The sequence below is a fragment of the Patagioenas fasciata genome, chromosome 1, assembly GCF_037038585.1.
Source record: "Patagioenas fasciata isolate bPatFas1 chromosome 1, bPatFas1.hap1, whole genome shotgun sequence".
In the NCBI taxonomy this organism is placed as follows: Eukaryota; Metazoa; Chordata; class Aves; order Columbiformes; family Columbidae; genus Patagioenas; species Patagioenas fasciata.
Genome location: NC_092520.1, coordinates 150603659 through 150618651, shown reverse-complemented (window position 1 = coordinate 150618651; position 14993 = coordinate 150603659). Strand labels below are relative to the sequence as shown.

The 14993-nt window shown below is 43.3% G+C and overlaps 1 protein-coding gene across 1 annotated transcript in view; it reads left to right on the top strand.

Annotated features, from left to right (window-relative positions):
* The window catches only part of CACNA2D4 (calcium voltage-gated channel auxiliary subunit alpha2delta 4), a 141073-nt gene that overhangs the window by 25695 nt on the left and 100385 nt on the right, over positions 1-14993 (top strand). The window contains exons 11-15 of the mRNA XM_071817636.1: positions 6033-6146; positions 7214-7292; positions 8895-9028; positions 12041-12118; positions 13402-13482. Of these exons, the coding sequence (XP_071673737.1) occupies positions 6033-6146; positions 7214-7292; positions 8895-9028; positions 12041-12118; positions 13402-13482 (486 nt within the window). The remainder of the gene's footprint in view (positions 1-6032; positions 6147-7213; positions 7293-8894; positions 9029-12040; positions 12119-13401; positions 13483-14993) is intronic.

Below are 14993 nucleotides of genomic sequence, written 5' to 3'. Positions count from 1 at the left end.
CCCAGTGCAGTACAACTGCAGACTCTCTTAACCAGCACAGCCAGTCATGCAGGCACAGGTGCTAAAACTGGGGTGGTTCCACTAATGATGAGACCTCACACTTCCTTTCTGGCAGGCATGGCTCACTCACTAGACATTATGCAATCCTCAAGACTCCAGGAGGTAGGACCTTTGAAAAATCCTGCGTACTTTGGGTCAGGCATGCCCTTGGGAAATAGAAGGTACATGTGCATGGTGGAACAGCTGAGATGGAAAAAACTGTCCTCGTTTTTGGTCCTAACACAGCTGGACCAAAAATACCTCCAGAGAAAAAGAGTGGTGCTCATGCAGCCCAGTGGACTAATAACTCCACTGCAGTAACAGAGAGAATGCTATTTGGCAGGTAGAGAAAATATTTTTCCCCTCTATTTGGCATAAAAAATGCAGTCAACAGCTTAAGTAGTCATCACTTATCTTGATCCTTGTTGATTCTTCCGTGGCTTAATGAGGTCAAAATGGTTCTGAAATTGCTCTTAGAGTGTATGGCACCCAGTGGTGATAAAACCTTCTGATGTTATTGATTCACAAGGTGAGGCGCTGCTTGCCTCATGCCTTTCTTTATCACCTCATATCTGGGGAGAGGGTAGTTGAATCAGCCATTTGTGCATCTTTCCTTTGAGCATCTGCAGATGAGGAAAGGTGGCTGCACACTGTGTGGCTGCTGGTGTCATTCTTCTGCATCTTGGGAACTGTTCTCCATGAAACAGGAGTTCAGAAACAGTGATTTTCTTGTCAAAGAAAGGTATGAAGCAGGGCTATGTATCTCTTTCACCCAGTTTTCCTTTCCCAGCAACAGTGGTTGCAGCTTTCTTGCAGCATGACAAAAGAGAGATCATTTACTATACCATGGACTATAATTGCCTTCTCTTCAGCAAACTGGGACCTCAGTTCAAGGGCACTGAAGCCAGTAGCTGGGCACCTTGTTGACAGCCAGCTGTGGGCCAGCTGTATGTGCAGCAGGAGGCCTGCAGGACAACCTGCAGTCACTTTGCAGCTTCATCCCAGGACTTCTGTCTACCTGGTGACATTCAGAAGAGACAGAGATTGTATCTCAGTGCCCACACAGCAGCCCAAGAGGCTGCATGTACGTAGGCAGGCAGGTAGAGGATCAGACCTGTTGTCCTGCAACAGTCTTCCCCAAACTGTAGCTTCCCTTCTCATCTAGTGTGCTTTGGTATCACCAGCTCAGAGACCCCAGGCTCTGCAAGTACCACAGCTAAGCTCCTTAAGGCAAAAGTGTACCACCTGCAAGTGCTCATAGGCTTTAAGGACTCCAAAATCTTCTCTTAGAGATTTTTAGGTCTATGTCAGTAATAGGGGAGGAAAATGGTTTTCATTGTTGTGCCCTGAAAAACAAATCTGTGCTGCTGCAGTCATGCAGGTGGGAGAAGGGGGAATTTTGGTGGAATTGGCCACCCCCTTCCCATCAGACAAAATTCACATTCTCAGCTTGTAATCACAGCCGTTCCTCACAGACTGTCCTGTTATTGTTCACAGGGGCATACGCAAGAGAATGAAAATGAAAATTGCTACATCACACTGATGAAACAGGCTTTGCTGATTACAATAGACAACCAATAATAATATCTGTAATGAAAGTGACTGCAAAATTTCCCTGGTAATTTTCCTGAGTCCAATTGCTCGTAGACTTAATAGCCCAGCAGAGACCTACTCAATGAGGTATGAGTAGCAGAGAGAGGCTGAAGAAGAGCACCATCTTTGTTTTCCTCCATTATGTTCTGGGGTAGACAGGCATATTTTAATACGTGATGCAATTTGCAGAACAGTTTCAGGAGAACAGTTAGTCAGAGCCTTCCCTACCCCTCTCTGCCATGCTCAATAAACCACTTAAACTCTCTATTTCAATTTAGCCACACACAAAGTGGTTTCAGTAAAATATGCATCCCAGGGAAACTACGGTGTTAAGCATACATTTAGAAAGTGCTTCACAATTCTCAGACATCAAGTGCTATCTTTTGAGCTCTTGTTTATCATGTTTTAGCCTATCTTGCTGCTGCCTTCTCTTATTTGTTTCAACAAGCTTGACACATCTTGTCCTCTCACCCTTTTCCTGTAGGATTTATACCCCTTTGTTCTGGCCACTGCTCTGCTCTTGGCTGCTTGCAGGCTGTCTGCCTTCCCAGAAACACCATCCTCCGAACAGCATGTAAGTGCTGCAGCTGAGAGCTATCAAGTGCTAAGCAGAGCAGAATAATTACCTTCCTTGTTTTACACACTATAGTCTTCTTAACACAGCATAAGACAACAGTTACATTTCTTCAGTCACATTGCTAATTCCTATCCAGCTGATCTACCTCTGCATTATTCCTCTCTAGCCAGTATTAAGCCACCTATTCTTTCCAGTGTAAACCAATTGTAAGGATATTTATATATTTTCATAGGCATGGCGCATATATGTGTGTATATAAATACATATGCAAACACAAAGCCCTAATCCTATTCTATATATATGACTTTCTTAGGATTAGGTAGTACAAAATCTGTGACTCTTATGGATCCTCCTTTCTCAGGATCCACTCAGAATAAGTAGGTATGTTGAAAGCTGATGTTTTTCTTACCCCATGAAGGAAAATAAACCCCAGGTTGTTCTCTCTGAGGCCATCTGGGAATGATACTTCATCTTAACACCAAGACGGTTTAATGATATTTTGACTCACTGTTGAACTCAGGCATTACACCAATTTCAAGGCTAATTATGAGTAGTTACTCCAAAATGGCAATGGGTGATCAAAAAATGGTGAAACTGGTAACAAACTGGATTTCAGTGGGATGTAAAATGCTGCATAACTTGAGCACACTGGTATCATACAAAGAATAAACCCGTTTGGTGCTGTGAGTAATCAAAGGAGTTTGTGGCCTCTTATGCCCTATCTGTGTGGGGATGCATTCCCTTTGTGCACTCAAAGAGGACTTTGTTACTAATTCTTCTGTCAACATGCTGGATATTCAAGGACAATCTTCCCATCTAGTTGCTTCCCTTCTTGAAAAGCATGTTTTCTGATTATTTCCTGTTCATCCTTTGGGATCTTGTATAGTCCCAGTCAAGTCTCAGCCCATGAGGCAAGTAGTCTGGCAACACCTCCTGCAATTCTGTCCCTCCCTGCTGTCTACAGACTATTCAAATGCTTTCAATTAACTTTTTATTTAATCCTAACACTCTGTGACCCTGTCTGTAATTCATTCATGCTTTTCTTTGTTTCTTATCTCTTCAGCGTGTACCCAACCATTACAATATTGTCCTTTTGATGATGAATATGGAGGTTATAAAGCATCTCTGCCTGGCTATTTCCCTCTGGTTTTTATCATCTGGCAACACAGTAATTTTACTTCCTTTCTTGCTTCTTATCTAAATCTTTATACATATTTTCTTGATTCCATTCACATTTTTATAGACCTGGATTCTGGAGCATATTTTTCAGGATATGCAAAGCTCAGGACTTCCTTTTTACCAGTTTATGCTATTTTACTTAATGCCATCTCTCATTTCGTCTTCACTGTCTTTGTTTCCTTCTCTGCTGCTAATTCTCTCCCCATGGGATGCTTTCCACTGAATTTGAATTTTCAGTAATTCTGGAGACAGGTCTGCATAAGAATGGGGCAGGAGAAGACAGAGGGGCTGCTCAGACTTTTGGCCAGATGTGTATATAATCAGCACACGTGCCTGCCCCCCACTGAGTTATGCTGATGTTCCTACAGCTTCGCCAGTAATTCTGTGTCAGGCTACAATGGCAAAGTAAACGGCAATGAGCAAACAAGAGAGTACACAATACCATGACCATGAATTAATTAAAACATGCCTGTTACTCCTGGCAATGTGACCGAAGTTATATGGGATAATATGTAGCTCCATGCCTCATTTGCTGACCGCAGCTGTAGACTACATCTTTTCAGACATCTTGTTCCTCATCTCCCCTTTTTTCATTCTCCTGAGACTTCAGCTAGAGCAGGGAATTATGCTCAGAGCTTGATGTGAATGTTGTCAGATCATTTGCTACGGCTGCAGCCAGCCACAAAAGGACCCAAAAATCATCTGTGCTGATTCTGGTCACTGCCACAAGTAATGGGATTATCAAGAAACAGGGAGAGATGTGTTCATATGTGTGGTCACTCAGAAGCTGTTGAATCCATGCTTACTGCAGTAAAGTAACAGGTACTCAAACAACATTAAGAGTAATGTTGAAGGAGGCAGCACTGATAACATAAATGGTGCTGGAAGGAGACATGGCGATATTAGCACTGAACCTGGTAATTTCCTAATAAGAAATACACACAGAGGTAATTGTGGGAGTGGTGAAATGACAGGGGATATCTGAACTTGGCTTCCAGGTATTGACGGTCATGATGTCAACCTGTCGTGGAATCACAGTGCCATCCGTGTTAGTAAAGGCATTTGCCTTCTGTCCTAACATAGCTTTACCAAACCAGAAGGGACTTGTGAATTGAACCCTAAAGCATCTAAAAAATCCCAGTTCACACCCTGTGCTCTTGTTCTCTCATCCGGTGATTGATTTTATTTTATGCAATTAGCCTTGCTACTTGGATACCTTTTTCCTCATTTAGAAGATATAACTACACTCTCCAGTTTAAAATTGCTGCTGTGTTTCATATAACCTTAGATTCCTTTCTGTTAATCTCCTGTATGCCTTCCATCTCATGCTATTACCTCTCATTAATCTCTTGTGCAGAGTTGCCATATCTCCATCTCCATATTTTTTTACTCTGCATGAGTTTCTGTATCCTCTTTTGTTGATTAGATTTTTCCTTGCTCAGACAATAAAAGCAGTGAGATGCTGTGCAAGGAGAAGCGCGTACTGACACTGAGCTGGGCACCACAGCAAAGTAAATGCTCATTTTTTGTGCCTCGATGTCCTCTGCTATGTCCTCTGGTGACTGCTGATTCCAGAGCTGTGTTGGTGCAGTGTGAGGCACTGGGTTCTCCTCCAGAGCCAGTGTAACTGAGGGCATGAGAGGCAAGCAGCTCTGCAGGCAGGAGCACTACACTAGCAGCATTCAGACTGAAATATAGAAGGTTCCATCTAAATGTAAGGAGGAACTTCTTTATTTTGAGGGTGCCAGAGCACTGAAACAGGCTGCCCAGAGAAGCTGTGGAATCTCCTTCTCAGGAGACATTCAAAACCTGCCTGGACACATTCCTGTGTGATCTGCTCTGGGTGAACCTACTTTAGCAGGTGGGTTGGACTAGATGATCTCCAGAGGTCCCTTCCTACCCCAACCATTCTGTGATTCTGTAATTCCAAGGGCTGGTCTTCCTTGCTGATGGACAGGCAGGGTCTGATTTGCCTGTAAAAGTGCAGCTGTTCAACACCTTTCCATGTGCTCTTGGGAGCGTTTGTTTCAGAGTCCCAGCCATACTTCCACTCTACCTTAAATGTCACTTATGCACAGATGACACGTCGTCTGTCATTACAGTGTATGGCCTTTCTGTCTGGCACATTCATAACCTGTTTCAGCACTGGTGGCAGTAGCCATCTTTTTTTCATGTGCTCCTGCCTTTCTCTGCTATTTCTTTGGCAGATTGATGGATTTGCCCTGAAATAATGAGTCTGATTTCCCCTGCCTCTCACATTTTCTGTCATAAAAAGTGACAGTTATTGCTGTCAAATCAGGATTGCGGTGTTTATGGTCAGTTTATAGTCATTTTGCATAAATGAATGTGACTGTTCAAGATGTAAGACAGCAGGGAGTCACACCCTTTCTCTACAGCACTTTTTTTTCTTCTTACTATTATACTTTACTGTAAAGTCTTCTGTGTCCACATGTGCTAGGAAGGGCTGTACAAATAAAAAAATTATAAGCATTATACAAACACAGTCTTTATTTAAACAGATCTCTTTCTGAGCACAGTGTGAGACTTGCAAGAAGAAGTCAAGATCTGGCCCATCATGAATGAACACACTGCAATTATACAGAAATGGCCTGTGCAAACTAATGCTCTTTTTCTCTGTTTGTAGTTCAGAGATGCTGGTCAAGGAGGCTTGTGTAACCAAGCTATCATGCTGATCACAGATGGAGCAGTGGAGGATTATGAAGCTGTGTTTGAAAAATACAACTGGCCAGATCGGAAGGTTTGTCTGGAAAGGGATAAATAGAAAGGGCAAGGAAAGGTCCTATGCTGCTACACTGGGAATAGAGGAGTGTGAGCCAGGATGACAGGCAGAGTAGAGAATTCACATTCTCCAATACCCACGTGCATCCTGCTGTTAACACAAAACAGCCTGGCAGGAGCCTGCTATGGTGATTTTAGAGGTAGCAGGGTCACAAATGGATATCTGTATGTCAGTGCGGATTGAAGTTTTTTTCATACACCTCATTTTCCAAAGGTGTGGGAATCAAAACATCCCCCTGATAAGATGATAAAGACTGTGTTGTGGTTTGGTTTTTTGGTGTTTTTTTTCTTAGTTTTAAAAAAGTAGAGTATTTTAATCCCATCAAAAACTGTTTATAATTTTCCCAGTTCTTATGGTTGGCAGTGGAATGACACAGACAACCTCGCTAGGTGCCTTCCAGTCCTATTTACTTTGAGGTCTGTGATAACAGGCTTGTACTAGCAGAGCAGACTGTGAAAGTAGAATAGACCATGGCTTATCCTAAACCCTCTTGATTTATTTGTTTACCTCATCCCAGCTAGCAGCAATGCACAAAGGGGGAGAGAAGCAGGCTACTGAGAGACCAGAGCACGGGGCTGTTAAAGCAGTTTATTTCAGGATTGGCTCTTGTTATTGGTCAAACACAGGAGAAATGGTGAAGCTTTCTCTAAATGATTCATGGGGCCAGCTGTTCCCCTGAGTAAAGGATTCCTGTGAGCTATAAACCTGTCTGCATGGGGTTGCTGACTGCCTGGCAGAGCTGCTATCATAAAATCAAACAGAATTTGCACTTCTGCTTTGTTATTCAGATGATCCTGGGTGCTACTTGGCTTTCAGGGCTTATTGTAATTGGAAATGAAGTTCCAGCCCACAAAATGTGAAACAAATGGAGCAAGAGGCTCCTGTCTCTGCGTGAAAGCAGAGCTATTGCTGTGCACCACAAACAGGCATTCACACCAGTGTAGAGCAGGATGCCAAACCTCGGTTATTTGGGTTTGGTAGCATGTTACAGTCTGATTCTTCTGTCTTTGCATTATTGTTCCCAGGTCCGGGTTTTCACTTACCTCATTGGACGGGAGGTCACTTTTGCCCCCAATGTGAAATGGATCGCCTGCAACAACAAAGGTGCTGTACAGGAATGATTCCCATCCCCAATCTCACACCTGGGCTGCAGTCACAGGGCCCTGGAGCCCTCTAAGGCCTCCTCACTACAGCTGGGGCCCACTAGCCCTCAGCTGGAAGACAATATAAGGAAAAAGCAGACCCTGCTAGTCCCCATGAAGCATGCCCGTGTCCAACTAACACAAGTCCTCCATGCTGAGCCACCACATTTTCCTGTCACAGTGCCAACGGACACTGTGACCGAGATTCATGCTGGCTGTTGTCCGCCTAAGCCCCTGTGCTTATTGTGTCCCAGTTGCTGGCTTTAGACAATCTGTCTAAACCTCTCTCAGAAAGCCTTACATCTTTTGACTGGATGTAAAACATCTCTTCTTTAAAGATTTTACAGCATTTTTCACAAGATCTGTGGGTTAATCCCGGTATCCTGGCCAAATTCTTTGTGTGCCACTGGTTTCACTGAGGTATCAGAATAGCTTGTTGATCACACCCCAAAACCAATATTCTCTCTAGCTGGCATGAAATGGCATGAATGGGAAAATCCATTCAGGGTAGGTGAGTCACCTCTTTGTATTTGGGGCCAGTTAAAGCATCCAGTTAGTTCTACAAGAATGTACAACAGAAAGAAAGAGATGGGGAAAAAAAAAAAATAGTCTTCCCTGTTTGGACATGACTTGGTCTTAGTGTGCCTGGAGACAGGCTTGGTCCAACAGTATCCATCTTAAACAAGGAAAGGAAGGGAAGATTGAAGCTAGGTGTATCAACTCTTTTCCTGTCTGACCAGTTGCATCAGCAATCTCTGAAATGCACGGGTGCATGTGCTACTGAAGATAATTGACAGACAGGAGTTGCTGGCCTGTGGAATGTGAACTACGGGTGTTCAAGGCTGAAATGTTTGTCTATTAGCACTATGAATCACATGTAACATTTTCAGGTTTTGTTAGATAAAAAAAAATTCCTGGATTTCAGATTGCATGTTCAACTATAAGATTAGTGACAGGGAAATCATGTTGCTGTTAGCTCACCATAAAATGTGAGAATGGCTCCTCCTGAATAACCAAACAAAACAAAAATATGCTCTTTGCACTTGAATTTTCACTTACCAGACTTGAGCTCTGCAGAAGGCTCATTGGTTTTGATTTTTCTGTTTCAACACATTGTATAGCTCTTGTAGTCCTAATTTTCAAGTACACTAAATCTGTTTCTACATCACAAAACTTATCAGACCATGAGCCTTTCCACATGGCAGTGTTTTCCTAGTGATAACAAAAGTTTTCCATCTATCTGCCATGCTCTGTTCTGTACTAAGTACAACCAATCAGTTCCATGTGGTGAGAAGTAGGACAAGAGTCCTCATGACATTACACTGTGCTAGCATTTCTAAGCAGCTAGTTTAGAAGACTTTTTTATAATTTGAAGACATTCTTCCCCTGTATTCATTGATAAAGTGTTGGATTGTTATGGGCCCATCTGCAGGAAGAAAGTTCTGGAAACAGGTGACTTAGATACAGTCTTTGACATTCAGTTTTCTAGCTTCACACAAATGCTCATTTAAAAATAACAAAGATGTGCTAGAAGAGTTTCTCACACCTCTGTTTCTCTGTGAAGGCTACTACACTCAGATCTCCACGTTGGCGGATGTCCAGGAAAATGTGATGGAGTACCTGCACGTACTCAGCCGTCCCATGGTCATCAACCATGACCATGACATTATTTGGACTGAAGCCTACATGGACAGTGCGGTAAGGACCTGCAGCACAAGACTTAAGTCAGCAAACAGTAGGGGCTATGGGCCAAACTGGCAAAGGTGTTAGACACCCAGCTAGTATGTTAGGCATATAACTTGTCCTAGCTTTCCATCTAAATATCTTACGTGTATCAGAACCAAATAAAGTCCTGAAACTTATGTAAAACTGGGAGCTGGGTGATTGATAGAATTTACTGGTCTCTGTTGCTGAGACAGACAAAATTTCTTTTTTTCTCACTCCTGGAGTTGAGATGCACATGTAGACTGAGGACTGAATCTGCAGTGACCCGGGGGCCCAGGACTAATCGCACAGGCACAGCAAGACTTAAGCAATGCTTCCGTGAAAGCAGGTTATCTTCTAAAGGATTATTCACAGGAAAGAATATACACAGGTCACATAGGTTTATCTCCTCCAACCCAGCAACTAACAGCACACTGCTTGCCACTCATAGAGACCTCAGTTTGGGAAGCAGGCTCACCCTTTTGTTCTGTAGGCTAGCAAGACCTAATGTCACCACAGTGGCCTTCTCTCTAGCCCTGTGGGTAAAGGACATATTGCAAAGGACCAGACAGGCAGCCTTCCCAACACCCCTTGCTTTGTCTCAGGCCTGCTCTACAGGAAGACTTGAGACACTTGGACCATGAGCAGGTACTATTACAGTGTTGTGCTGCCAAGGCAGCTTTAAATTCAGAGAAGTGAAACGAAGGACAACAGAGTACATCACCACTGAAGAAGCCTTTCCCTTCACTTCCCAAAATAGATGTTATTCAATCTTCATCTCATCCCTTTCTACATTGCAAAAAGAGAAAGTTACAGTTCTTTTGGGGTTCTCTCTGCTTTCAGAGAGATAAAGGGGTTTTTTCCTACACCGGACTCTTCACCCCATGTCTACGTAAGTGTGAAAGAGCCAACCAAAAGTCAGATTCTCCTCTTCCAGAAACATAACTCAGGTCTCAAGACTGTTTATTCTATCTGAGGGGAAAAATCTTCTAGAAACATGGAGAATGTTTCCATACACAATCCCACTGTGAGACTGAAGTTATTAGCCCAGGCCTGGGCAGCAGCAACTTTAGGGTGTTTGCCACAGCCCTGGGGAGAATCCATAGTTTTTGCATTTAAGATCCATGGTGAGAAACCCGAACTCTCTGAGTTGAAATAAAACTAGGGGTACTGAACCTAGCTTTGCAGCAGGAAACATCGAAGTCCAGGTCACACATGGTAGTGCTTGATACTGTGTTCAGAGTCAAGACCACAGAAACTCCAGGAAATACCTACAAGGCAGCCAGGCTTGCACCATCATGGTGCATCGGTGCTGTGTTCTTAAGGGAGGAGTCTGTCCCTTACCTCAGTGCTGTGGCTGACCAGGGAGGCTGCAGCCATGGCACACCAGTTCTGTGAGGGTGACATGGGCATGTCTTCTGCTGCAGGAGCTGTGCCAAGTGAGATCTGGGGACATGGTACTTGAGTGTGCTAAGCAAAACCTCCAGAAATTCTGCTAGCTACCCTACAAATTAATTCTAATAGCAGGCATTCCACCCCTGGTACTGATGTGTAGTGTCCTTCTTCCCAAGGTAGCCACAGGGATTTGTTTGCTTCACTTTTTTTGGTCCATCTCATTTCTTACCACTTTGCTTGCTCTTCACTTCCTCTGCCTCAGCTTCTCCCATATTTGTTTCATTCCTCCATGCATGTATTCATTCACCTATTCATCCCTGTCTCTCACTAGCTGCCACAGTCTGAGGAGGTAACTGCACCCTGGTGTTTTGTGAGCGTGCTGTTTCCCTTGTGCCAGTTGGTGTGTCAGTGCCCACAGCCACAGCTGGCCTGTACATCTGGAGGGGGGTGGAGGCTGCAGGGCTGAAGGAGCCCTCTTACACTGACAAGAAGAGGAGATGCTGGATGTACTGGGGACCTGTGCTGTTGGTTCAGAGTAGCTGGGGGTGTCTCTGTTGTGCTGTAGCTTAGTTCACTGCATCTCTTTTTCTATATGTCCAGTAAGTGCCAGAGAAGTTTACTTGCTGTGTGTTGGTGTGAGTGTTGCTGTGAATGGGAAATTTCCACACAGAATCATCCAGACCAGTAACTCAAGATACCAGGCTCAAATCTCTATCAAGCAACTCCACAGATTATTGACTGGCTCCTTTATGGCTCATAGCGTACACAGTAATGGAGACAGGAGGTCATTTCTTGCCTTGCTACTTACTTGACCAAATGAGAGATGGAAGGGGGATGCTACTGGCATCAAGGAGTTTAGGTCATTTTGATAGCTGGGCATGTTTGGGAGATCCCTTTGCATGTGTCTTGCCTGTGCTACCTCCTTTCCTGTGTGTTTTAGAGCATCTTTCTTCTGCAGTACTGGGAGCATCTGTTAGCTCATTACATGTGCACGTCCTGTATTGCCTGTAGAGATAGCTCACCACGTTATATCTGTTTGAATCATGATTTTGTCTCTGTTTTTCCTAAGCTTAGATGCTTGAGTAACAAGTACACATGAGCAGGCTCTGTATTTGTGCCTTTCAGATATTTGTATGTGGTGTTTCTCATTCATTGTATTCATGTGTTTGCAATATAGATGATGTCTTGTTTGTGATTTTGTGCATATTTGTGCTGCTTTTTTCTGTTCTGTGCTCTTTGTGTTGGCGGTTTTTACACTTGATGCATAAGTGTTCACGTCTATGCTCCCAAAGTATGGTGGGTATAAATTGTGCCACCACTTCTACAGGTTCCTGTCTCTTCATTAAAACAACACTTTAATTTCTCCTGCTTCAACACATTTCACTGGCTTTCATCCCATCCTCATCACCCCACACAAGCAAGCATCCATCCCACCATCCTCTTGGATACGGAGTATTGAAAAGTGCTGCCATCTGTTTTTGGAAGGGTGTGGGAGGCAAGGAGGTGGCTAATTGTAATCAACATCTGGGGTCCTTGGGAATTCCAGCACCTTTCATTCGGGTTATCTGTGATATTGCATTTGCTAACACGCGGCTCATTGTTCTATGGCAGCTCTTTGCATCTCAAGCTCAAAGTCTGTTGCTCATGACAACAGTGGCTATGCCAGTCTTCAGCAAAAAGAACGAGACGGTGAGTGAAACATGGACCTTGTTTTCCTTCCAGCCAGCAGAGGTGAAGGGATGCAGCGAACCTCTGAGGGGTTTTTAAAGCCAATGGGTCTATGAAAGAAAAGCTGGCCTTTAGGGACCTTTGGCAGGATGTGTGGCTGATATTTATCTGTCAAAATTATAGTCTGTCATTTCCTGTGAATGCTATTTCTTCAAAATAGCCCTTAAATATGACAACTTCTCCCTGGTTTATCCCTTGTATTTTCAAACTAAGACTAATTCCCAGACCCATAAAGTTTCAGGCTGGAAGAGATCATTACCTTGTCTAGTCTGTGCATTTTATTGCAGACCTTTACATTTCATATAGACGGTTTTCATGAGCCAAATAACCTGTGCTTGGCAAAAGTGTCATTGAAGACAGGCATCCAGCCCTGAGCTCTCCATTGTGGTTTCTCACTCTTTGTTAAAAACTGGTGTTTAAATTCCACTTCCAATTTGTCTGGACTCACCTTCCTGTCATAATGGCTTTTTCTGCTAGATTAAAAAGCCTGTACTATTTGGTATCTTCTCCTGGGAAGCATCTTCTACACCGCAATAAAGTCAAACCTGTCCATCTTTTGATAAGAGAAAAAGGTTGAACAATTTAGGCGTCTTTGATAAGGGCATTTCCTCTGGGCTTTGAAACCCTTTAGACACTCTCTTCTGTACCATTTCCAGTTTCTCAGCACCCTTTTTAAATGGCAGATGGTAGTTCACCATTGCTGTACAAGACACTAGATCCTATGAAGAATTGTATGCCTTTTCCACCTGAGGCTGGTTTTAACCCATGTTAGCACAGCACTGCAGTGGGAGCCTGTGTGTCATTTTTCCATCATGTTCCTTGGATGCTTATTAAACAACTAGTTCCTCATTTTGTGGGGATTTCCTGTATTCTTTTTTCCTAGTTTAACAATTTTGTATTTGGTGTTTAGTTATCAGTCAATCCTTTTGCATTATTGCCTTGCCCTTTCTGTTATTTACACATAATGTATGCAGGTTTTTGCTCTTAAAACTTGTTTTTAGTGATTCTACGTTACTTCTGAATCATAACAAACACTGAATAGTATTGGGTAGAAATTCTCCTCTCCCTAAACACTGAAGCAATCCCTTTAGACTTTTTGAGGTATGTTAGTTGATTTTGAATGAACATATTCACACAAACCTAGAGAGGTTACGTGAGAGACTAGTAGGAAGGCAATAATGTGTATTCAGGTAGAAAGCTACTCACGTTTTGCTTCTGAAAATGGATTCTCCTTTGGTTTTAAGCGATCCCATGGTATTCTCCTGGGTGTGGTGGGCTCTGATGTACCACTGAGGGAGTTGTTGAAACTTGCTCCACGGTATAAGGTAAGACTGAGATAATGCAATTCATTATTTTGCACAGCAAAGTCAGTAGTCATTCTTCCATGGGCATGACTAAAAAGTAGTTCCTCTTCCTATAGGAGGAACTGTGAGCATAAAGCAAGAGATGTGGTGATGTGTGGTTTCTATACAGCACAAGGGAAATCATTCCCTACTAGAAGCTCTTAGGCTGCCTCAAAAACACAAGGATGGGATGATCCAGTAGATTGTCAAGAGGTCATGGAGCGTTTGCATCTTGATGGTCACCAGCCTAGATCCCTCAGAGATGATACAGACCTGACAGCCTACTTCAGAAGAATTGAAGTTTTATACCCAGTTCCCAGTAGACAAAAGCTGCCATGCCAACTGGCAAAACATTAAACTGGTTTCATAGCAGAAAAACTAAGGACTGAATGGACTATTGAGAGTCAACTTTTCTGACATGCCTCGAGGTTCCTTTCTCCAGATCAGCATGAAGATTCCTTGGCAGAACAGTATACAGGAAGCTGGCTCTCACCCACTTGTGCTGTAACTAGATAGAGTATTTGCCCTCCAGAACTGTTAGTCCAACAACTTTCTATTAGCTCTGTCTTCAATAGATATAAAAAAATACACTCATCTGCAGGAAACTCCCCAGAGGTGCACTGTTTAGTTTGATTTCTGTTGTAAATTCTGTGCAGTGACCTTTTGTTCAATCAGCCTGCACACCAGGAGACAGCAAGCACATCTGAGGATTGCCAAAAATCAGGCAACTTAAGCCATCATTCCAAGTTTTCATTTTCACTTAAATAACTATCAGACAACTACTAGCAGTTAGGCAGTTGTCCAAAATATGATTGCTGGAGCCTCACAGGACTGAAAGTGCTGTCAGAAGCTATGAATTTGTGTGGTGCTTCCAGACATGGATGCCGGGCAGATCATTCACATGCAGCTGTAGGAAATGGTCCTTCAGGCAACCTAGGAATTATGAGTGTTGGGGTGCATACACTCAGCATGTAAAGGCCAGCTAGTTTGGGTCTGGGGTAACCTGGTCTAGGAAATTCAATTTTTATACACATTTGTTTTCTCTGTAGAACTAATACCTTTTAATCTTCCTCCATGTCACTCAAAGGCCATGTGTGACAATAATCTTTCTTCTGGGACAAGGAGGGACACTGGTCTTTCCTCCAAGCGGTGCCAGGGAAGGAAAGAAAATTATCTGAAGGATTTCTTTACATCAGGGGCAGAGGACAGCTTCCCAGAAGCTCTTCCAGCTCAAGACCAGTTTGGAAACCTAGGATCCTCAACTTGAATACCCTGGCATACACATTACAAAGGGCAAGTTCCAGAGTTACAGCCCTTGAGAGCTCATACATTTACGATCATGCTCACTGGGCTGGGAAATTTCAGCTTTAATAGGCCAACAAGGAAGTTTGCTGTAGTCCTGGAATTTGTGTTATATAAGGGCTCGATCTGAGTAAATTGCTCTCTCAGAAATCTCTTGCAGATCAGGTCAGCCAGTGTCTGCTCTTGTTAGA